Source organism: Ranitomeya imitator, chromosome 3, assembly GCF_032444005.1.
Source record: "Ranitomeya imitator isolate aRanImi1 chromosome 3, aRanImi1.pri, whole genome shotgun sequence".
NCBI lineage: Eukaryota > Metazoa > Chordata > Amphibia > Anura > Dendrobatidae > Ranitomeya > Ranitomeya imitator.
In genome coordinates this window covers 454,283,447-454,309,189 of record NC_091284.1, presented here as the reverse complement: position 1 = coordinate 454,309,189, position 25,743 = coordinate 454,283,447, and the positions used below count along the sequence as shown (strand labels likewise).

At 44.0% G+C, this 25,743-nt stretch overlaps 1 protein-coding gene across 3 annotated transcripts in view; it reads right to left on the bottom strand.

Moving 5' to 3' along the window:
• Nucleotides 1-25,743, bottom strand: part of LOC138670244 (merlin-like) — a 121,298-nt gene that overhangs the window by 45,762 nt on the left and 49,793 nt on the right. For all 3 annotated transcript variants that reach the window (XM_069757417.1, XM_069757418.1, XM_069757419.1), the window contains 6 exons: nucleotides 22,016-22,098; nucleotides 21,568-21,643; nucleotides 10,137-10,274; nucleotides 8,410-8,484; nucleotides 7,248-7,361; nucleotides 608-730 (listed from right to left, as the gene is read on the bottom strand). In XM_069757417.1, the coding sequence (XP_069613518.1) occupies nucleotides 608-730; nucleotides 7,248-7,361; nucleotides 8,410-8,484; nucleotides 10,137-10,274; nucleotides 21,568-21,643; nucleotides 22,016-22,098 (609 nt within the window). The remainder of the gene's footprint in view (nucleotides 1-607; nucleotides 731-7,247; nucleotides 7,362-8,409; nucleotides 8,485-10,136; nucleotides 10,275-21,567; nucleotides 21,644-22,015; nucleotides 22,099-25,743) is intronic.

The window sequence follows — 25,743 nt, the reverse complement described above, 5'->3', positions numbered from 1 at the left end:
AGTTTAATCACCAGCAGCGTTAATTAGATAGTAATGAGCGTGCCGAGCGTTAGCTGGCTGGAAACAGCTAGTATACTGTATATAATCCATCTCTTCTATCCTGTTGGCTCCAGATTTCATTTTGCAGTACGTGGCTGCTGATTAACAGGATTTTCTTCTATCTATCTATGCAATATATATACATATATGTGTGTGTCACTGAAATCTATGTATTCTATGTGTATATATCTATTCTACCTATTCTAACCTGTGATTTTACTGTACTCGGCAGATGAATTTCCGGCATTACAAAGGACATTAAAAATCGGACAGCACTCGCATGGTTCCAGTGCTGTGGGATTTTTTTTTCTCGCACCCATAGGCTTGCATTGGCAAGGCTTGTCCAATATACGCGGCAAGTCACAGCATGCTGCGATTTTTTTTCTCAGTCCGATTTCAGCTGAGATAAAAATTGCAGATTGAGATGTATGTAACCCATTGAATAACATTGGTCAGAGTGCAATCTGATGTTTTATCGGACTGTACTCGTCTGTTTATCTTGCAAATGAGTATGAGCCCTAACATTGGTAGTTGCACATGTTGGTGACACCCAGAGAATCATGCTTACCAAAGCCTCATTGGCCTGCCTTGCCTCCTCTTCCAATTGAAACAATCTTCTCTCAAGATCTTCTTTACTTCTCTCTGCTTCTTCCCTTAGCTGTTTCTCCAACACCAGTCTCTGATGCTCTTTCTGATAAAACAAAGTCTGTTAGTTTCCAATGATGATACAAATTTTGTGTCATTATTTTAGCTATTTGCTTATATAGCGCCATTAATTCCACAGCACTTTGCAGACTATCATCAGTGCTGCCCCCATTGGGGCTCACAATCTAAAACCATAAGCAATATGTCTTTGGAGTAAGCGAGGAACCCAAAAAACTCAGAGGAAACCCACACAAACAGTAATATTATACGAGATATCGCATTGAAGATGTTAACAAACTATGATAGATACATATCAAGGAGTGAAGCAGCGCACACTATGATTCAAGATATACCGTACGCAAACATCAATCATAAATGAATTTTAAACTGCATTACTGATATATAGTCTTGTAAAATTGAAGTGCTGTACGCACAAACTTGGTACCTTTTGTGCAACACTTAGCCAGGTCAACGTGTTCCTTTTTTTGGTATGAAACATACCTATGTAAATATATTGTAGTGCAGTGGGGTTGGTGCAGTGTGCCAGACAGGCAGTGACCACCGGAAAGTTCAAAACAAAGTGACTTTAATGTCCAACGTACTCAGAAACAGAAAACAAATGGTATCCTCCAGGTCGCAGCCGGGAATCAAAACAGTCCGTATAAGAGACAGGGTGCCATGGGTGACTGCACCATGGTATCATGCTGAGAGGTGCCAGGCCTTTTGGCTTCGCTTGGCTCCGTGTTACTTCACACTGGCTGAGCCTTGCAGAGCCATCAGCTCTGCAGTTGGCAAAACAAGACTGACACATCCAACCCTTTGCTGCAGGGTTTTTAAATGGAATCTGTGGCCATGGGCCACTTGTAAGACCCAGCCTGGAGAGAGCACACTGCCCCACTACCATCCTGTAGGTCGCTTCAAAAATAAAAGCTCATGCTGGGTTTTCTTAAATCTCCCTTGGACAAATTGCTTGTCCAAGACCAAACTTGCTTTTATTTTGCAGTGCAATCACAGCTATGCCTGTGACTGCAATGCATTCTAGCGGCCTCAATACGTTTATGTGCACATCCTGGGGAATACATATCGCCCCTCACATATAATACCCGTCACTGCCTCACATACCTTCCCCCCCTGTTCAAACGTGTAGGGTTGAACACTTGTCACCATACAGGGGGCCCGTGACAGGGCATCCGCATTTTCCTGCGACTTCCCCCCCGGATGTTCCACTGAAAAACTCAAGTTTTGTAGGGACAGGAACCATCTGGTGACCCAAGCATTCCTTTCCTTTGTATTTCTCATCGAAACGAGGGGTGAATGGTCCGTTACTAAACAAAGCTAACGCCCGAGCAAATAGTAGCGTAGGGACTCCAAGGCCCACTTAATCGCCAACCACTCCTTCTACACTACGCTATAATTTTTCTTTTCCGGGGACAGTTTCCTGCTCAAGTAGGTGACTGGATGTTCCTCATCGTTCTCCTCTTGCGACAGTACTGCTCCTAGGCCTACCTCCGAGAAATCTGTCTGCACGATAAAGGTTTTCATAAAGTTGGGGCTGATGAGGACCAGCTGTCCACACAACGCTGACTTCAGGGACTGGAATGCTTCCTCCAATTGAAGATTCCATTGGACCATACCCGACTTCTTACATTTAACAGGTCAGTTAGGAGTGCTGATCTCTCAGAAAAGTTGGGTAGTACCCAATGATGCCGAGCAATGCCCCCATCTGTTTTGTACTTAAAGGCTTGGGCCAGTTTTGGATGGCCTCAATCTTATTTATTTGGGGTTTGATAACACTGCGGCCAATCACGTACCTTAAGTACTGGGCTTCCGTGAGCCCTATAGTACATTTTTTGGGGTTCACTGTTAACCCCACAATTCTGACAGAACCTAGCACTGCCTGTACCTGGGAGAGGTGGGTATTCCAGTCAGTACTAAAAATGACTATGTCATCTAAATATGCTGATGCATACTTCCGATGAGGCTCTAAGACTATGTCCATCAGCCTCTGGAATGTGGCCGGAGCCCCATGTAAACCAAATGGCAAGACGACATAGTGATATAGACCCTCTGGTGGTATAAATGCGGTCTTTTCCTTAGCCGATTCTGTCAGTGGGACCTGCCAGTAACCTTTGGTGGTGAAGTACTGGGTCTCCCCCAGTCTCTCAATTAGCTCGCCCACCCGGGGCATTGGATAGAGGTCAAACTTTGATACGTCATTTAATTTCCTGAAGTCATTACAAAAACGTAATGACCCGTCTGGCTTCGGAATCAGTACAATTGGGCTAGCCTACTCACTCCGTGATTCCTCGATGACTCCCAACTGAAGCATTTGCTTCACTTCAGCCGCGATGGCTTGCCTCCGGGCTTCTGGCACTCTGTGCGGTTTCATCCACACCATTACCCAGGGCTTTTATTATTATTTATTATTATAGCACCATTTATTCTATGGCGCTTTACATGTGAGGAGGATTATACATAATAAAAACAAGTACAATAATCTTAAACAATACAAGTCACGACTGGTACAGTAGGAGAGAGGACCCTGCCGCACGAGGGCTCACAATCTACAAGGAATGGGTGAAGATACAATAGGTGAGGTTAGAGCTGGTCATGCAGCGGTTTGGTCGATCGGTGGTTACTGCAAGTTGTAGGCTTGTCGGAAGAGGTAGGTCTTCAGGTTGGTTCTTTTTGGAGGTTTCGATGGTAGGCGAGAGTCTGATATGTTGTGGTAGAACGTTCCACAGTAGGGGTGATGTGCGAAAGAAATCTTATATGCGATTGTGGGAAGAGGAGATAAGAGGGGAGTAGAGAAGGAGATCTTGTGAGGATCGGAGGTTGCATGCAGGTAAGTACCGGGTGACGAGGTCACAGATGTATGGGGGACAATGTATGGTGACAATGCCACGCTGGATCACCGATGTCCGCCCCGGCAGCTCTGAGAATACGTCCGTATTCTGTTGCACCAGAACCCGAGCCTCCCATCGCTGCTGTTTTGTGAGAGCATCATTTATCTTAACCTCACCTCTGGCCGTGTTCTTGGCTGGTGACAGAGTGTTCTCCGTTGGTATGAACGGAGTCACCTCCGTGGCCAAACATTCCTGGTCCTTCCAGGCTTTTAGCAGGTTTACATGGCACATTTGTTCGGGTTTTATCTTTCCAAGCTGGTACACTCTATAATTCACTTCTCTCACCTTCCCCCCCCCCCCCGTATTTCAGATGGCCCTTGCCACTTGGCCATGAGTTTACTCTATATGGTGGGCACTAGTACCAACACCAAGTCTCCTTCTTCAAACATCCTAACCTTGGCTCTTTTATTATACATGCGGCCTAGGCATCCATAAGATGCTTCTTGACTATGGGCCTGACTGTCGCAGTCCGGTCCCGCATGCTTGCCACGTGCTCGATCACACTCCGATGCGGAGTTGGCTCATGTTCCCATGTCTCCTTAGCCACGTCGAGCAACCCCCTCAGATGCCTGCCATACAATAGCTCAAAAGGGGAGAAAGCCATTGACACCTGTGGTACCTCGTGGATATGGAACATTAGATAGGGCAATAACATATCTCAGTCTCGCCCATCCTTGGAGACTACCTTTTTAAGCATGGACTTAAGGGTCTTATTAAACCTCTTTACTAACCCGTCGGTTTGTGGGTGGTATACCGATGTGCATAGCTGTTTGACCGGAGCAGCTTACATAGCTCCTTGGTCACCTTGGACATAAAAGGAGTCCCCTGATCTGTGAGGATCTCCTTTGGTAACCTAAGGCGACAAAACATTGCAAACACCTCGCGGGATATTAGTTTTGCAAAGGTGTGGCGGAGAGGTATCGCCTCTGGGTACCGCGTGGCGTAGTTCACTATGACCAAAATATGTTGATGGTCACAGGTGGATTTCACTATAGGCCCCACCAGATCCATTGTTATCCCCTCAAATGGTACCTTTTATAATGGGGAGAAGCACCAATGAACTCCGGAAATATGCAGTGGGTGTGGCAAGTTGGCACTTGGGACAGGACTCAATACCTCTGGACCTCAGCATAAATCTCATCACCAAAAAAATGCTGCAGTATGCGCTCCTGCATCTTTTTGGCCCTCAAGTGTCCTTCCATCATGTGGGTGTAAGTCATTTCGAGCACCGCTCGATGGTAGGATTGCGGCACTACTAGTTGTTCCACCACTTTAACCCAGATTTTATCCACTCTGTATAACAAATCCTGGTGGATAGCCATGCGGGGGAAAACTGCCTTGGCACCCAGTTGCTGAGCCACTCCATTTATTTCTATCACCCTTTCTCATGCCCAGGCCAGAGTGGAATCCTGGAGCTGAGCTTTCACAAACTTACCAGGGGACACTACCAGTTCGGGGATCAGTGGGGTCTCTTCGACCTCTCCTGCCAATACATCTAGGGGAAACCTATTGGGGTTACACTCTGACCCTAGGTAGGTAACCCCTACGGCAGGTATCCCTGATTTGGGATCTTTGGGTTCCGCGCCCGGAATAACATTTACCCTGGGATGGTTAACCCTGGTCTCCCACAGGGACCAGAATAGGGGCAAGTCTCTTCTCAACACAGTCCTATATGGAAAATATGGAAGGGTCTTCTCCACTCCCACCACATGTTTTATTTCTCCACATGGTGTGGAAACAGTAATCTCCACGGTTGGGTACTCTTGGAGTTCCCCATGTATACACACCACCCCCAATTTCCGTCTATTGGTGTTGTCCCTCGGCCACGAGTGACCCATTGACCAGAGTCACTAAGCTCCCGGAGACGCGTAAACCTGGCTTCAGATAATCAGTGAGGGAAAGAAGCAGCGGGCATGCACAAGATATGTATAGCGCTTGAGATTACACCGAATCTTGTAAGCCATGTTATCACGCCCACAGGGGAGTGATAACATGCTAAGGGGGCCGACTAGTCTGAGGACACTCACGCCACATCAACTAGCCAAAGGCCTCATTGTCATATCATAGATGGACTTTAGAAATACTTTTTCTAAAGATCTGTTTATGTGTTTAATGTAATAAAGAGACTGTTAGGCAGGGTATTTATATATGTAGACACAACTGTTTAACTCCATATCAGCATGGGTTTATGAGAAATCGCTCCTGTCAAACCAATCTAATCAGTTTTTATGAAGAGGTAAGCTATAGGCTGGACCACGGTGAGTCATTGGACGTGGTATATCTCGATTTTTCCAAAGCGTTTGATACCGTGCCGCACAAGAGGTTGGTACACAAAATGGGAATGCTTGGTCTGGGGGAAAATGTGTGTAAATGGGTTAGTAACTGGCTTAGTGATAGAAAGCAGAGGGTGGTTATAAATGGTATAGTCTCTAACTGGGTCGCTGTGACCAGTGGGGTACCGCAGGGGTCGGTATTGGGACCTGTTCTCTTCAACATATTCATTAATGATCTGGTAGAAGGTTTACACAGTAAAATATCGATATTTGCAGATGATACAAAACTATGTAAAGCAGTTAATACAAGAGAAGATAGTATTCTGCTACAGATGGATCTGGATAAGTTGGAAACTTGGGCTGAAAGGTGGCAGATGAGGTTTAACAATGATAAATGTAAGGTTATACACATGGGAAGAGGGAATCAATATCACCATTACACACTGAACGGGAAACCACTGGGTAAATCTGACAGGGAGAAGGACTTGGGGATCCTAGTTAATGATAAACTTACCTGGAGCAGCCAGTGCCAGGCAGCAGCTGCCAAGGCAAACAGGATCATGGGGTGCATTAAAAGAGGTCTGGATACACATGATGAGAGCATTATACTGCCTCTGTACAAATCCCTAGTTAGACCGCACATGGAGTACTGTGTCCAGTTTTGGGCACCGGTGCTCAGGAAGGATATAATGGAACTGGAGAGAGTACAAAGGAGGGCAACAAAATTAATAAAGGGGATGGGAGAACTACAATACCCAGATAGATTAGCGAAATTAGGATTATTTAGTCTAGAAAAAAGACGAATGAGGGGCGATCTAATAACCATGTATAAGTATATAAGGGGACAATACAAATATCTCGCTGAGGATCTGTTTATACCAAGGAAGGTGACGGGCACAAGGGGGCATTCTTTGCGTCTGGAGGAGAGAAGGTTTTTCCACCAACATAGAAGAGGATTCTTTACTGTTAGGGCAGTGAGAATCTGGAATTGCTTGCCTGAGGAGGTGGTGATGGCGAACTCAGTCGAGGGGTTCAAGAGAGGCCTGGATGTCTTCCTGGAGCAGAACAATATTGTATCATACAATTATTAGGTTCTGTAGAAGGACGTAGATCTGGGTATTTATTATGATGGAATATAGGCTGAACTGGATGGACAAATGTCTTTTTTCGGCCTTACTAACTATGTTACTATGTTACTATGTAACTGCTGGTGATCTGGGGGCACGGGGGACCTGACAGATTACCTTTAAAGCTGTTAGATCTGATCTAACAGAATTGCACTATTTGATGATCTAACAAAATTATGCTGGTCAGATAGATAGATAGATAGATAGATAGATAGATAGATAGATAGATAGATAGATTACTGGACCACTTTTATTACCTTTTTCCTGGCTTTTTCTTCCTTGGCTTGCGTTTTTATTTGCTGAATCTCTATTGAATCCACCTTCCTTTTTGTTAAGAATAAATTGTGGTTTTCGATGCAGAGATGTAAGATCTACATATTCACAATAATAGGTTACATACTTTTAATAATAATTCCATACTACAGTTGTGGCTAAAAGTTTTCAGACGGACACAAATTTAGGTTTTCTGCTTCAGTTTTTTTTAGTCAAATATTTCTCTGGTTACTGAAATACAATTATAAACTTTTCGTAAAGCACCACTCCAGGTTTTTTTTTATTACAGTGCTGGAGTGGTACCACTAATCTAAGTTCCCTGCCCCTGGTATTATACTTACCAGGTGCTTTCGTCCGTTGTTCCCTTTGCCGCTCCGGTCATATTCTTCCAGTTGCAATCACAACTTTTGGCTGACTAGAAGTAAGTGATAATGGTCACAAGCTCTCAGTGTACGTCTACGAGGACCTCGTTCTGGCTCTCACAAACAGCAAATACTGGAGTGATACGGCAGGTCCCAACCTGAAGAAGGCAGACCGGAGCTGCACAGGTAACAGAAGAAGGCGGCTGGTAAGTATAAGACTAGCGGCAGGGACCTTGGATTAGTTGCACCACTCCAGTGCTGCAATAAAGTTTAAAAAAACGCTGGTGTGGTGCTTTAGTTTTTTGAAACTTTTATTGACAAACAGATCAAGTTTATGCAAAGATTCAATATTTATAGTGTTGACGCTTATTTTTCAAGAATTCTGCAATTGAACTTGGCATGTTGGATATCAGTTTCTGCAACAAATGCCGACTGATGACAACCCATTTTTGTCTAATCAGCACTTGGAGTTTACCACAATTTCTGTGCTTTTGTTTGTTTACCCAATTTTTGAGATGTTGGGTCAGGAAGAGGTGGATGATTGCAATATATTCTGAAGATAAAAACTTTAATGACAGTGCTTCATTAAATACTATTCTTCAGTCATGGCAGTATTCTTTAACAAAATTGTGAGTGAGCCCACTCATCAGTTGAATAATAAAGTGTATTATGTAGTGTGGGCAAAGCTGATGACAGATGTTGCTTTAATATGATTGTACAAGGGGTTTAGCATTGTATAAGCGTTCAGTTGATAGGTTCTGCCTTTTATTTTATATTGACTTACCAGTTTATTCACATTTTGCTCTTTAGAATAGAATTTGAAAGTTTCAGCTTTTTTATCAACAGGTGTAAACTTCAGCTGAAATGATAAAGTATTACACCAAAACCATCAGTATTTCATCCACAGTTTATGTTTACCTATATACACTGGACACAGGCTGATTTTCAATATAAGGGTTTCTTAACAAGGACCAACCCACTGCACACTTTGATTAGCCTAGCTGGGACCAAAGCCTTTATGGCAGGGCAAAATTCTGCTGGGAGCCAAGCTGCTTAACTGATTCAAACAACCTAAAGCCCCCCCCCCCCGCCAGGCAGGTGGGAGCTTTAATGTCATTAGCAGTTATGCAGTTATCGTGCATCCTAGCCGTATAACGGTTACATTTCCAGGATCGCGGAAACAGGACGAATGCCCACCTGGGCCTTCACCCGTTCTAGCACTGCGGGCTGGGGAGATAAGCAGAACGGCTAGTAGAAGCCAAGTAGTGAAGCCGTTTTGGTCTCCAAGCGTAATGGGGGCTCGGATAGATCCGATGGTGCCAAAACTGCCTCTTTATGACATTCTGTTGAGAAGTTATGATCCATGATAGGTTTTGTAGTTTCAGCTAACAGACCCAAGGGGACGGAAACAAGGACCAACCTGAGGGCGGGAAAGGGAGAGACCGACCAAGGAATTAAGTGCTCGTGCTGTGAACCAGTGTTCTCTTCTAAGGGAAGTCTCACCATCGTATCATGTTGAAAAAAAAACGGAAACTGCTGGCACCCCACACCTTCCTTGTGGCTGATCAGAATCAAGACCTAGCATCTAACTGGTAACAGACTTTTGTATAATCTGTTCATACTTATTGTACTACCACCTGTACTTGCATATCTGACTTGTATATGTATAACCATTGTGTATTGTTTTGTCAAGTGTGCCCTTAAGGCAAATAAATATCAAATTTAACCATGCCTTGCACTTTTATCTTGATCCACAAATCCACATGTACGTGTTCTCGGTTTTACCTTCACATACTACTGTGGCTGGTTTCTGACCCTATATGCAGTAATCCCGGTAATGGACCAGGCTTATGTGTAACAAGGAACTGATGGCAGTCCTGCCAAGCTGGCAAGGCTCTTTTTCACTGGTGTTAGTGGTCACTCAGCCTGTCAGAGTTGTGAGCGAGTGTTGAGCCATGCCGATGATCGTGTGGGCAACCCTCTCTCACTCACCTCCCTGTGCCATGTGGACAGGGGGTGTCTGTGTAAGCTGTACCAAGCTGATATTACGTATCCCCAGGTGGTGTGGATTGTCATGTTGGTGGAAGTGGGGAGACCGTACCGTGTTACCCTCGACGTATTAGTGACGTTATGTGGAACTGCGAGGTAAACTTTTACTGATCAGTGGTCGGTTGAATGCATGTTTTACACTTGCAGAGCACAATAAATTATGTGCACTGAGCATATAATACTAAATTGCTCACTGCACAACTTTTACTTGTTCTCAACAGTGCGAATTTGGCTTGTTCATTGGGTGATTGGCAGCCTGTTTACATGGCAACACTTTATCTAACTATAGAAAACAAAATGACAAATTACCTTTATTCATTAGATCATTCTGTCTTTATGTTAATGTTGGTGCTTTTTCCACTAGCTATATAGATCACATTGCCTAAAATTCATTTAACAATTGCAAACAGACCAGAAGTACAATACAACAATATATATGTATTGTGACATATGTTCACTTACTTTTTTGGAATTATAAGAAATATTTCTGATGTCACCCCATTTGAAAGACTTTAATGGTGATATTTTGTTATTTCTACTGTATATATGGACTCCCTTTGCATCAACACCAAGCAGTATATCAGAATCATCCTTAGTTTCCTGGAAATATTGAAAAAAAGGGGAAGAAAAAACATAACAAATGTCAATATCTAAAGATATAGCATATCACTGTATATAATGTTTATTTCATCTCAGCATTCCCTTACAATGTTACATGTAGCCTGTACTCTATTATGTGTAGAGGCCCATAGACTTTCCATTTAGCACATAAATGGCTCTGTGATCTTACTCATGCAAGAACTGAACTTGATTGCTTGCTTGCTGATTTGAGCGTATAAGAGTGGTGATTTGAGGGATCTATGTGGGTATGTGTCACGATTGGGAGTTGCTTCGAGTTTGATGCTGCGTATTCATGCAGCGTCAAACCCGCGGTGGCCAACTGTGATAGCATAGTGGATCCACTATGCATCCACAGATGCCAACAGATCACCCGCGGAGAACGACATGCGGCACATCTTTGGAGACGCTAGTCTCCACAAGAGATACTACATTAATAGAATGTATTGAAACGCAGTAAGTCCCCATGGTTCAGGGTACACATGCAAATTTACCTACGTTCAATAGAAGGCAGTGCTTTAGACAGGGAACATGCGGTGCGTCCAAAGCGCTGTTAGTTCCAGATAGTGGGCACCCGGCGTGAAGGTTTCATGACCTGGCCTTTGAGCAATCATCAGCAAATTAAAGTATGTGAAACCATATACAAATACATTTAAAGGTTAATCACTTTCAGTAACTTTTCAGAATAAGCTGTCCAATGTGCGCTTTTCCACCAGTTTTCCCCTCTGCACGCTCTATCTCTAATTTGCACATTCAATTGGGAGCTGGGGACAGGAAAATGAGCTGCAGTGATCTTTGCTATCCTCAGCACAGCACATAGGGATGGATTCCTGCTCTTCAGTCTGGCTGGCAAATAGTAGCCTATGGGAATTCATAAATCTATGGCTCAAGGGTTGCGGCGGCCCATCTTTAGCATTCAAAAAATGATGTCTGGTGTTATTTTCACATTGTGATCCCACAAGCATATCATAGATAAATTATTCAGCTGTCAGTAACAGCATAAACATTCCGAAGGTCAAAAAATTAGTACTGTAATATTTTTGATGCAGCGTAATCATGTCATGTAGACCATGATAACCATATAACTATTTGTCTGTCTCAGATGTGAAACATCAGGATCCTAAATACGTATCTAGTAGTTAATTCTGCCAAATTGTAACGCACATGGTAGTGGACCAACACATCAAACAAAAGCTCATGCATAAATTCAGGATCACCACAAAATCTGTAATGGTACAAAGAATTTTTTATTTCCAAACCAACCAAAACACATAGGTTTAGAAACATCTAAAACATCCAAAAGGAACATACATTTTAGATCCAATATTCAGAATATAATATTCACAATAAATAGGCATATATATATATATATATATATGTCTACACCGGCTACACAAATTCCATGTGCCATGGACAGAGGAGAGTCTGGGCATAACTAGGCGAACACCTGACTCTTTGCTAGAGCCCCTGAAAAGTGTGGTTAGACTTGGCTTCAGATGGATGCCAGTTACTACTCCAGGACAGACCTCAGACACATGGCATCTGACCTCCAAAGGGGTAAGAAGCTGGAACGGGCAGAAATGGGAAGGCTGGGCTGGTACAGGCAGACACGGTAGGTATACAGGAACGGCAGGCATGGCTGATATACAGGAAGACACGGCAGGTGTTGGCAGGCATGGCTGTTGAACAGGGAGGCACAGTAGGTGCAAGCAGAGTCGACTGGTATACAGTAAGGCACGGCAGATGCTGGCTGGTATACAAGCAGTCAGGGCTGGTATAAAGGCAGGCACGAAAGGTGCTGGCAGATACTGCTGGTATACAGGCAGGTGCTGGCAGGTATAATAGTACAGGGTACAGGTGTCATTTGCTGGGGACACTTTAGAACTGTGCTCGCTGTCTCTTCAAGAGACTGGGAGCGAAGGTGCGCCCTAAGTGCGGTGCCCATGGATCTGCCAGAAGTATGCAGACCATAGGAGGCCGCAGCAGCAAGAGACAGCATGAGTTGAAGCTCTGGGAGGTCAGTGAGACGGGTTCCCAGCCAAAGGAGAGGAGGATGGGAATTGCGCAGTGACACCAACACTACAGTAACTTCCTCTTTACGCCCCGTCTTCTTCAGACCCACAAGAAATCTCTGCATAAGGAGAGGGGCATGGATGTTCTACATGGGCTCCTACGACCTTTCCTTAGGACCTTCTAATTCACAAGATTACCATTTTGGTGGTCAGAATATTCTCTAACTCTAAAACATGTTCAGAGCTGACTAGAGCAGCAGTGACCTAGGTCCTTGAAAAAAGGAGCTAAAGACGATAGACTTGAGGAGAGACACGTGGAATGAATTGGGCATTCGTAAAGAGGCCGGGAGCTTGAGCATATGGCATTTATCTATTTGATAACCTTGAAAGGACCAATAAAGTGAGGACCCAACTTGTATGAAGGTAGATTGAGATGGACAAACTTAGAAGAAAGTCAAACCTTGTCCACAGGATGAAACAGAGGCATATCTAAACACCTCTTGTCCTCGTGTTTCTTCATCCATTGCAAAGACTTCACTAAAGTGACCATGGCGTTCTCCTAAATTCTACAGAAGCTCTTGGTGAGATTCTCAGCCTCAGGAATGTCGGAGGTAGTTACAGGGAATGGAATATGGGGGGGGGGGGTTAACCATACACAATAAAAAACGGAGATTTAGCTGAGGACTCAGCCACATGATTGTTATAGGAGAATTCGGCCCAAGGCAAGAGTCCGGCCCAATCACTGTGGTGAGCATTGATGAAATGCTGCAAAAATCTGGTTAGGATCCGGTTGACCCGTTCTACCTTGCCATTGGATTGGGGATGGTAGGCTGAAGAGAAGTCCAGGGTTACATTTAGTAACTTACAGATAGCCTTCCAGAACCGAGATGTGAACTACATGCCTCTATCAGAGACTATATGGAGAGGTAAGCCATGAAGAAGGAAGAAATTATAGATGAAATTCTCAGCAAGCACCGGGGCAGAAGGGAGACCAGACAATAGAATAAAGTGGTCCATCTTTGAGAAGTGGTCCACAACTATCCAAATGTGTTATTTCCGGCCGAAACTGGAAGATCGGTAATGTAGTTCATTTCAATGTGCTGCCAGGGACCTGACGGTACTGGCAGAGGAAGTAGCCGACCATATGGAATCTGTTTTTTTGAGTCTTATTCTGGGCAAAGGAGAGACAGGCTGAAATCCGCAATATCTTTGTGCAGGAATAGCCACCAATAATGCTGTGAAATGAGAAGAGCGGTTTTCTTCTATCCATGACCAGGCAATTTAGATGAGTGACTCCACTGAAGAACCCGCCTCCTGTCTGGTTTAATGACGAAGGTATTTCCGGATGGAACCCGAGACAAGTAATCCGAGCATCTTGGAGGACTCAATAATGTGCTGAGGCTCCTCCTGATCAGAAGACAGAAAGGAACTAGAAAGCGTATCTGACTTGGCGTTCTTGTTCGCCGGCAAGAAATAGAGAACAAGAACAAGGGGGGCGAAGAACAAAGACCACCTGGCTTGAAGCAGATTTAGGCTCTGTGCGAACTACAGACAGGCTAAGCTCTTGTATAGTCAGTATAGATAATAAAAATCGCCCCTTCAAATAGAAAGTGCCACTCCTGCGAAGTCAATTTAATCACCAACAGTTCTCGATCATCTATCGAGTATTTGCATTTTGGAGCCAAGAAGGCTTTGAAAAAGAAACCGTGGGTTACCATACGTCCGGTAGGAGACTTCTGAGTAAGAACGGCATCGGCCCAAGAGGATGAAGCATCCACCTTCAAAAGGAATTGCTTATTACTGTCCGGTCTATGCAGCACTAGAGCAGATGAAAAGGCCTGTTTTAAGGAGAAAAAAGCACTTTCAGCCACAAGAGTCCATACCCTGAGGGTAGCAACCTAGCTGATCAGGGCAGAAATTGGGGAGGTCCCCAAATCCCATAAATCACTGAATTGCTTTCAGACCATCAGGATAGGGCCACTTCAGGACGGCAGACACTTCCTCAGTCCGGTCTCAGAGATGATGTATCCTAGATACATCATAGATACGGGAATAGAGCCAAGCCTATTACATAGATATGGGAATAGAATTAAGATTATTACACATATTAAAATAACAGAAGGCAGGTACGGTATTATTTTGAGGAGTGGAATATGCTGTGCGTTACTATACTTTTCAAAAGAAATGTATACAGTATCTTGCATAAAGTAAGTCAAACATAAGCATAGGTGACTATATCTGATAACTACAGTCTGTGTCAGAGAATAGTTGATTTTTGTTTTTTATAACACATATATGCTTGGCCAATACAAGATCATAAATATGAGTAGCACATAAGAGTGCTTTATCCCTGCGTTTTGCCACTCATTTCTTGGTCCTGTAGGGGCTTATGTCCGAACCCCCCCACAAAACAGGATTCAGGCGTATGCGTGTACGAGGCCATAGTCTAAAATGGTGCTGACAGAGCGCACGTGCACACTTTGCTGTGCATCATTTTCGGGCCTATACACCTACCAGAGGCGGACACCCAGATGTAGTAGACTGCGCCAGAGTGTGCACCTCCACTAGGCGTATATGCCAGAAAATGATGCGCCGCAGAGCGCATGTTCACATTGTATTTTACTCTATGGCCGCATCACACCGTACAACAGAATCCTGTTTTGTGGGGGTGGCTTCGGATATAAAGGTACCTTCACACATAACGATTTCACTAACGATATCGTTGCTTTTTGTGACGTAGCAACGATATCATTAACTAAATCGTTATGCGTGACAGCGACCAATGATCAGGCCCCTGCTGGGAGATCGTTGGTCGCTGAGAATGATCAGGACTTTTTTTTGGTTGCTGATCACCCGCTGTCATTGCTGAATCGGCGTGTGTGACGCCGATCCAGCGATGTGTTCACTGGTAACCAGGGTAAATATCGGGTTACTAAGCGCAGGGCCGCGCTTAGTAACCCGATATTTACCCTGGTTACCATTGTAAAAGTTAAAAAAAACAAACAGTACATACTCACATTCCTGTCACGTCCCCCGGCATCAGCAGAGCACAGCGGTGACGTCACCGCTCTGCTTTACGGCCGGCGCTTACACAGTGTAGGGAAGCTGACGCCGGTGGACGTGACAGGAATGTGAGTATGTACTGTTTGTTTTTTTTTAACTTTTACAATGGTAACCAGGGTAAATATCGGGTTACTAAGCGCGGCCCTGAGCTTAGTAAGCCGATATTTACCCTGGTTACCCGGGGACTTCGGCATCGTTGAAGACAGTTTCAACGATGCCGAAGTCTTTCCCCTGATCGTTGGTCGCTGGAGAGAGCTGTCTGTGTGACAGCTCCCCAGCGACCACACAACGACTTACCAACGATCACGGCCAGGTCGTATCGCTGGTAATGATCGTTGGTAAATCGTTTAGTGTAACGGTACCTTAGGCCTCATCGGGACCAACTAACGGGTGGCAAAACGCAATGTAAAAGCACCCTAAGTAAAGAGGGCTTATATTATACGACCTGCGGCATTAAACAACCACTGATCAGCTAATTGTTTGCTCATCTGCGGTCATTTACTTGTCTGTGTACACAGGCCAACTGCGCATCCGCTAAATACTGGACAATGTCATTGTCATTGTTCTCAGCAGCACATGTTCTGTATATACAGGACAATGTGCTGCTGAGAATGATGCTTTTTAAGCAGGTTTAACCCCTTCATGACCCAGCCTATTTTGACCTTAATGACCTGGCCGTTTTTTGCAATTCTGACCAGTGTCCCTTTATGAGGTAATAACTCAGGAACACTTCAACGGATCCTAGCGGTTCTGAGACTGTTTTTTCATGACATATTGGGCTTCATGATAGTGGTAAATTTAGGTCAATAAATTATGCGTTTATTTGTGATAAAAACGGAAATTTGGCGAAAATTTTGAAAATTTCGCAATTTTCACAATTTGAATTTTTATTCTGTTAAACCAGAGAGTTATGTGACACAAAATAGTTAATAAATAACATTTCCCACATGTATACTTTACATCAGCACAATTTTGGAAACAAAATTTTTTTTTGCTAGGAAGTTATAAGGGTTAAAATTTGACCAGCGATTTCTCATTTTTACACCGAAATTTACAAAACCATTTTTTTTAGGGACCACCTCACATTTGAAGTCAGTTTACGGGGTCTATATGGCTGAAAATACCCAAAAGTGACACGATTTTAAAAAATGCACCCCTCAAGGTGCACAAAACCACATTCAAGAAGTTTATTAACCCTTCAGGTGCTTCACAGCAGCAGAAGCAACATGGAAGGAAAAAATGAACATTTAACTTTTTTGTCACAAAAATTATCTTTTAGCAACAATTTTTTTGATTTCACAATGGTAAAAGGAGGAACTGAACCACGAAAGATTTTGTCCAATTTGTCCTGAGTACGCTGATACCTCATATGTAGAGGTAAACCACTGTTTGGGCGCACGGCAGGGCTTGGAAGGGAAGGAGCGCCATTTGACTTTTTGAATGAAAAATTGGCTCCACTCTTTAGCGGACACCATGTCACATTTGGAGAGCCCCCGTGTGCCTAAAAATTGGAGCTCCCCCACAAGTGACACCATTTTGGAAACTAGACACCCCAAGGAACTTATCTAGATGCATAGTGAGCACTTTGAACACCCAGGTGCTTCACAAATTGATCCGTAAAAATGAAAAAGTACTTTTGTTTTCACAAAACAATTCTTTTAGCCTCATTTTTTTCATTTTCACATGGGCAACAGGATAAAATGGATCCTAAAATTTGTTGGGCAATTTCTCCTGAGTACACTGATACCTCACATGTGGGGGTAAACCACTGTTTGGGCACATGGTAAGGCTCGGAAGGGAAGGAGCGCCATTTGACTTTTTGAATGAAAAATTATCTCCATCGTTAGCGGACACCATGTCGCGTTTGGAGAGCCCCTGTGTGCCTAAACATTGGAGCTCCCCCACAAGTGACCCCATTTTGGAAACTAGACCCCCCCAAAGAACTTATCTAGATGCCTAGTGAGCACTTTAAACCCTCAGGTGCTTCACAAATTGATCTGTAAAAATGAAAAAGTACTTTTTTTTCACAAAAAATTTCTTTTCGCCTCAATTTTTTCATTTTCACATGGGCAATAGGATAAAATGGATCCTAAAATTTGTTGGGCAATTTCTCCCGAGTACGCCGATACCTCATATGTGGGGGTAAACCACTGTTTGGGCACACGGCAGGGCTCGGAAGGGAAGGCGCGCCATTTGACTTTTTGAATGGAAAATTAGCTCCAATTGTTAGCGGACACCATGTCGCGTTTGGAGAGCCCTTGTGTGCTTAAACATTGGAGCTCCCCCACAAGTGACCCCATTTTGGAAACTAGACCCCCCAAGGAACTTATCTAGATGCATATTGAGCACTTTAAACCCCCAGCTGCTTCACAGAAGTTTATAACGCAGAGCCATGAAAATAAAAAATAACTTTTCTTTCCTCAAAAATGATGTTTTAACCTGGAATTTCCTATTTTGCCAAGGGTATTAGGAGAAATTGGACCCCAAATGTTGTTGTCCAGTTTGTCCTGAGTACGCTGATACCCCATATGTGGGGGTAAACCACTGTTTGGGCGCACGGCAGGGCTCGGAAGGGAAGGCACGCCATTTGGCTTTTTAAATGGAAAATTAGCTCCAATCATTAGCGGACACCATGTCACGTTTGGAGAGCCCCTGTGTGCCTAAACATTGGAGATCCCCCACAAGTGACCCCATTTTGGAAACTAGACCCCCAAAGGAACTTATCTAGATGTGTGGTGAGGACTTTGGACCCCCAAGTGCTTCACAGAAGTTTATAACGCAGAGCCATGAAAATAAAATAAAAAATTATTTTCTCAAAAATGATCTTTTAGCCTGCAATTTTTTTATTTTCCCAAGGGTAATAGGAGAAATTTGACCCCAAAAGTTGTTGTCCAGTTTCTCCTGAGTACGGTGATACCCCATATGTGGGGGTAAACTACTGTTTGGGCACATGCCGGGGCTCGGAAGTGAAGTAGTGACATTTTGAAATGCAGACTTTGATGGAATGCTCTGCGGGCGCCACGTTGCGTTTGCAGAGCCCCTGATGTGGCTAAACAGTAGAAACCCCCCACAAGTGACCCCATTTTGGAAACTAGACCCCGAAAGGAACTTATCTAGATGTGAGGTGAGCACTTTGAACCCCCAAGTGCTTCACAGAAGTTTATAACGCAGAGCCGTGAAAATAATAAATATGTTTTCTTTCCTCAAAAATAATTATTTAGCCTAGAATTTTTTAATTTTCCCAAGGGTAACAGGAGAAATTTGACCCCAATATTTGTTGTCCAGTTTCTCCTGAGTACGGTGATACCCCATATGTGGGGGTAAACTACTGTTTGGGCACATGCCGGGGCTCGGAAGTGAAGTAGTGACTTTTGAAATGCAGACTTTGATGGAATGGTCTGCGGGTGTCACGTTGCATTTGCAGAGCCCCTGCTGTGCCTAAACAGTAGAAACCCCCCACAAGTGACCCCATTTTAGAAACTAGACCCCCCAAGGAACTTATCTAGATATGTGGTGAGCACTTTGAACCCCCAAGTGCTTCACAGACGTTTACAACGCAGAGCCGTGAAAATAAAAAATCATTTTTCTTTCCTCAAAAATGATGTTTTAGCAAGCATTTTTTTATTTTCACAAGGGTAACAGGAGAAATTGGACCCGAATAATTGTTGCGCAGTTTGTCCTGAGTATGCTGGTACCCCATATGTGGGGGTAAACCACTGTTTGGGCACACGTCGGGGCTCGGAAGTGAGGGAGCACCATTTGACTTTTTGAATACAAGATTGGCTGGAATCAATGGTGGCGCCATGTTGCGTTTGGAGACCCCTGATGTGCCTAAACAGTGGAAACCCCTCAATTCTACCTCCAACACTAACCCGCCCACACCCCTAACCCTAATCCCAACTGTAGCCATAGCCCTAATCACAACCCTAACCGCAACACACCCCTAACCACAACCCTAACCCCAACACACCCCTAACCACAACCCTAACCCCAACACACCCCTAACCCTAACCACAACCCTAATTCCAACCCTAACCCTAAGGCTATGTGCCCACGTTGCGGATTCGTGTGAGATTTTTCAGCATCATTTTTGAAAAATCTGCGGGTAAAAGGCACTGCGTTTTACCTGTGGATTTACCGCGGATTTCCAGTGTTTTTTGTGCGGATTTCACCTGCGGATTCCTATTGAGGAACAGGTGTAAAACGCCGCGGAATCCGCACAAAGAATTGACATGCTGCGGAAAATACAACGCAGCGTTTCCGCGTGGTATTTTCCGCACCATGGGCACAGCGGATTTGGTTTTCCATAGGTATACTTGGTACTGTAAACCTGATGGAACACTGCTGCGGATCCGCAGCCAAATCCGCACCGTGTGCACATGGCCTAATTCTAAAGGTATGTGCACACGCTGCGGAAAACGCTGCGGATCCGCAGCAGTTTCTCATGAGTTTACAGTTCAAAGTAAACCTATGGAAAACAAAAATCGCTGTACACATGCTGCAGAAAAACTGCACGGAAACACAGCGGTTTACATTCCGCAGCATGTCGCTTCTTTCTGCGGATTCCACAGCGGTTTTACAACTGCTCCAATAGAAAATCGCAGTTGTAAAACTGCAGTGAAATGCGCAGAAAAACCGCGGTAAATCTGCCATAAATCCGCGGTGGTTTAGCACTGCGGATTTATCAAATCCGCAGCGGAAAAATCCGCAGAGGACCAGAATATGTGTGCACATACCGAAACCCTAACCCTAACCCTACCCATAACCCTAACCCTACCCCTAACTCTAACCCTACCCCTAACCCTAACCCTACCCCTAACCCTAACCCTAACCCTAGTTCTTACCCCAACCTTAGTGGAAGAAAAAAAAAAATCTTTATTTTATTATTGTCCCTACCTATGGGGGTGACAAAGGGGGGGGGTCATTCAGTATTTTTTTATTTTGATCACTGCGATAGGTTTTATCGCAGTGATCAAAATGCACTTGAAACGAATCTGCCAGCCGGCAGATTCAGCGGGCGCACTGCGCATGCGTCCGCCATTTTGGAAGATGGCGGCGCCCAGGAAAGAAGACGGACGGACCACGGGAGGCTCGGTAAGTATGATGGGGTGGTGGGGGAGCACGGGGGGGTGGATTGGAGCATGACGGGGTAAATCGGAGCACGGGGGGTGGATCGGAGCACGCGGGGGTGCATTGGAGCATCGGGGGGTGGATCGGACTGCAGGGGGGGTGGATCGGACTGCAGGGGGGGTGGATCGGACTGCAGGGGGGGTGGTTGGAGCACGGGGGGATGATTGGAGCACGGGGTGAGCGGACAAGAGCACGGGGGGAGCGGACAGGAGGACGGAGGGGAGCGGAGCAGTGTAAAGGACAGATCGGAGGGCTGGGGGGCGATTGGTGGGGTGGGGGCACATCAATGTTTCCAGCCATGGCCGATGATATTGCAGCATCGGCCGTGGCTGGATTGTAACATTTCACCAGTTATAATAGGTGAAATATTACAAATCGCTCTGATTGGCAGTTTCACTTTCAACAGCCAATCAGAGCGATCGTAGCCACGGGGGGTGAAGCCACCCCCCCTGGGCTAAACTACCACTTCCCCTGTCCCTGCAGGTCGGGTGAAATGGGAGTTAACCCTTTCACCGGATCTGCAGGGACGCGATCATTCTGTGACACAGCATATGCGTCACAGGTCGGATTGGCACCGACTTTCATGACGCATACGCTGTGTCACAGGTCGGGAAGGGGTTAAAGATCATTGCATTTAATGAATGAGTGGTGATCAGCAGCCTGTTTACACAGGAAAACAAGCGCTCCTAGGAACACTCCTTCCCCAATTATCGGGCAATGTAAATCACTTTCAGCCTACTTTATCGTTTGTGTTAGAAAATTCCATTTGTATTTTCTATTTAAGGACCAAACAAGTGGGATTATTGTGAAAAATGGATGCTATATGCTATCTCTATTGTGCACCAATGAAATCCGCAATGCTGAAGAACAACCGTGAGACACGCAGCCACAGCGACTCAAACATAGTATTCAAGCATGCCGAAGATACTCTGTTAGCACTCGGATAACACAGTATCAGAGCACGCTCGCTCTTCGCTAGTTACAGAACATATACTATGGCCTTGTCAGGATGAGACAATCCCTTACTGCAAAAATCAACTATAATAAATATTAAGGAATAATTCACTTACTGATATTGGAAAGTAGTTCATGCCATACATATCCAGGTCTTGTGCAATTTTTAAGTAATTCATCTCTGCTTCATCTCTAAAAGATCACAGACAAAACAGAGGGATGAATCAAGTAATTATATCTCAACTTAATCTGTTATTATTTGATCCATGTATCAATAATTCTGTAGAATAAGACAGACAGAAGACATGTGATAAAAGACTTCACCATTATACTGGATTAGTTCAAGTTTTATCAGTCTATTATATCTGATCCCATAGACTTATAATTGGCCATGCGGTTTCTATTAGGTTTGCTAGATAGAATGAGCAAGATAAACTATTCTCACAACGAAGAAGGAAGAAACCTAATGTAAATGGATGGAAATGTAACAAGCATCAGAGATTATAAAGAATTTTACAATGAACCACTTTTGAATATGTTCTAGCAGAAGGTCCACTGGCATACCTGGCAATTCCTCTGTGTTCTGCGTACCATGCAGTTATTTTGTCCTGCCACATTTCTGATGTCATCTGATATTGTTGGAGAACCTACAAAAACATTTCTATTCTTATTAGTATATGCTGCACACAGGATAATATCTGTTTCGGTTTGTACATAATGTAGTATATACAGTAATTGATGTATAAGTGCCCAATGCCAGACAAGATATCACAATAATATTGTACTAATGTGGAGTTTTTATGGTCTTCCTGTGCTTGCAAGATAGGATATCTTAAAAGGAATCTGGCAGCAGGATCGTCCCCTCCATCTATACGGTCATGTGGGTCATAGGAAGCTGAATAAAATGATACTATCATGGCGGCAACTAGCGTGTGTCCTAAGTGTCGCTCCACTCACCATGCGGTTTTCCTCGCGGTAGTCCATGCCGCTAAATTGGTTTCTTTCTTTGCTCCTCTGTATTGCTGCTTCTACATGTGGAATCCATCTGGCCTCAGGGGCATGGCCGGTGTCTGCAGGAATTTAACTCTGCTGTGTCCTGCATAAATTGGGTTCCCTGACTTATTTCTTGCCAGCAGGGCCTATTTTAGGCAGCTCCACCCACCATTGCTTGCTCGAACATGGTTTCTGCTCCATAAATCTATGTGCATGGAACCTCCTGTATCTAGCTTCCTGTATACGACCCGGCCTATTAACCAGTCCTGCCTGACCTCTCCTGACCTCTGTTACTTTTTCTCGTCCTGTGCTGCCTGGACCGATTTCGGACCACCTGACTTCACCTCTATCTCACCTCCTCCTTGCCGTGTGCCTGTGCCTCTAACCCTTTGATCAGCTGCTGTGGTCCTGGGGACTGACCTGGAGTGGCAGCTGGCAACTGCCTGCAGCCAAGCCTAACCTCACCACCATAGGCTCTGGTGAACACCGATAGCTGCTTAGTCATGCCACTCCAGGGTGAGTCCAGCTGGTGGTGTAGTGGTCCACACCTACCAGTATTACCGATCTCTTGATATCTCTGATCCAATGTTATGTTTCAGAAAAATCCACATTTTTCTTACATGTAAAGAAGTTGCTAAGTTGATCTATGGGGCGGGCACTGACCGGAATGAGAATCTGCCCACAAGGCTTCTTTTACATGAAGGGGGAGTTACCAGTGTGGGACATGTAATGACCGCTCTCTGTTTTCCTGATCTCGCTGCAGACCTGTACAGAGCTGAAAAAAAGTGTTTGCAATGTTCAGTTTTACTGTCCTTGTTACTTACATGTCTCACACTGGTAACTTCAGCTTCTATTCAAAATAGGCTCTGGAGGCAGATTCTCATGCAGATCAGTGTCCGGCCCATAGCCTGGAAAGCTCATATACTTATAAACATCAGATTGCAGATATCAAGGTATCATTTTATTCAGCTTCCCATGACCTACATGCACATATAGACGGCCTAGGAGGGCTGACCCTACTGAGTCCCTTTAAGATGGGTTACTAATTGGATAATTTATCTCATTACAGAGTTTTTCACTCAGTGATAGCATATCGCTCTAAGTCACCAATTGTTTATCATAGGGTTCCAGTTGGTGAAGTGAGGAAAATAAAGCAATAAAATTAAATTTATGGAATCAAATAACTAAAAATTGGCATGTGCATATGTATTCACCCTTTTGCTATGAAGCCACTAAGAGTCGAATGGTCTGTCATTAAATACAATTTACCTTTTCTAGAAAGGCCCCAGAGGCTGCAAAACCATTAAGCAAGAGGCATCACTAACCAAACACCATGAAGACCAAGGAGATCTCCAAAAAAGTCAGGGACAAAGTTGTTGAGAAGTACAAGTCAAGGATAGGTTATAAAAAATATCCCAATCTCTGAGGGGCCCCTGGAGCACTATCAAATCCATTATCATCAAATGGGAAGAACATGGAACCACAACAAACTTGCCAAGAGATGGCCACTCACCAAAACTCTCAGCCTGGGCAATGAGAGCATTAATCAGAGTGGCAGGACAGAGACCAAAGGTAACCCTGAAGGAGCTCCAGAGTTCCCAAGGAGAGATTGAAGTATCTGTCCAAACCAATACAATATGTTGTACACTCCATAGAGGTGACCTTTATGGAAAAGTAGGCAGTAAAAAGCCTTTACTTAAGCATACAAATTGTAAGCATTGTTTTGAGTTTGCCAAAAGACACATGAGAGACTCCCCAAATGTGTGGAGGAAGGTGTTGTGGTCAGATGAGATCAAAATTGAACTTTTTGACCACCAAGGTAAACGCTATGTCTGGAGCCAAACCAACACAGTTCAACACCAGAAGGACACCATCCCCACAGTGAAATGTGGTGATGGCAGAATCTTGATGTTTAGATGTTTTTCGGCAGCAGGGACAGGGAAAATGGTCTGAGTCGTGGGAAAGATGGATGGTGCAAAATACAGGGATATTCTTGAGAAAAAAATCTGTTTCAGTCTGTCAGTGTCTTAAGACTGGGATGGAAGTTCACCTTCCAACAAGATAATAACCCAAAGCATACTGCTAAAGCATAACTTAAGTGGTTAAACGGGAAATGTGTAAATGCTTTGGAGTGACCTAGTCATAGCCCAGATCTTCATCCAATTGACAATCTGTGGTTAGACTTGAAGATTGCTGTTCATCAGAGGAAACTATCTAACTTGAAGGAGCTGGAGTAGTTTTGCCTTGAGGAATGGGCAAAAATCCCAGTGGCAAGATGTGGAAAGTTCAGAGACTTATCCAAAGTGACTTGCAGCTGTAATTGCCACAAACGGAGGCTCCACAAAGTACTAACTTTAAGGAGGTGTATAGTTATAGACACTGAAGTTTTCAGTTATTTCGTCCTATTTGTTGTTTACTTCACAATAAAAAGAAAATCAAATGTTCACAGATTTAGGCATGTTTTTATATGAACTGATGCAAACCCTCAAAAAAAAAACCAATGAAATTCCAGGTTGTGAGGTAGCAAAAAAGGAAATAATCCAGGGGGTGAAAACTTTTGCAAGCCACTGTATGTCATTGAATGGAGCTGTAGTGGGTGGATGCATTGCTTTTCATGGAGAAAGTGGAAGGCACCGTTGTGATCATGGTTGGCCAAGAGGTTGGACCCTCCAGTCATTCTAATATTGTATATCTTATTAAATGCATAAAATTTACTTTTACGTTATTATAAACCACCAGGAATATTAGGTGTTAAGTAGTGATGAGCGAATATACTCGTTACTTGAGATTTCTCCAGCATGCTCGGGGGTCCTCCGAGTATTTTTTAGTGCTCGGAGTTTTAGTTTTTCTTGCTGCAGCTGAATGATTTACATCTTTTAGCCAGCAAAAGTACATGTGGGGGTTGCCTGGTTGCTAGGGAATCCCCACATGTTATCAAGCTGGCTAACAGATGTAAATCATTCAGCTGCTAAATCTCCGAGCACTAAAAAATACTCGGAGGACCCCCGAGCGTGCTCAGGAAATCTCAAGTAACAAGTATATTCGCTCATCACTAGTGTTAACCAATAACTAGGCAATAGAACCCCAGGAACCCTAATCTACTTCAGACCACTATATACCACTAGGAATATTACCAGGATTTATATCACTAATCTCCACATTATATAAATGTGTGCTCAAGCAAAAATTTACATTCACTATGTTGCTTCTTCTTTATGGAGCTACTTTGATACACTATATGGTTACTACTATTAATTTCATTGTTTGAATAAAAGTACTATTCCATTATGGCCATTACT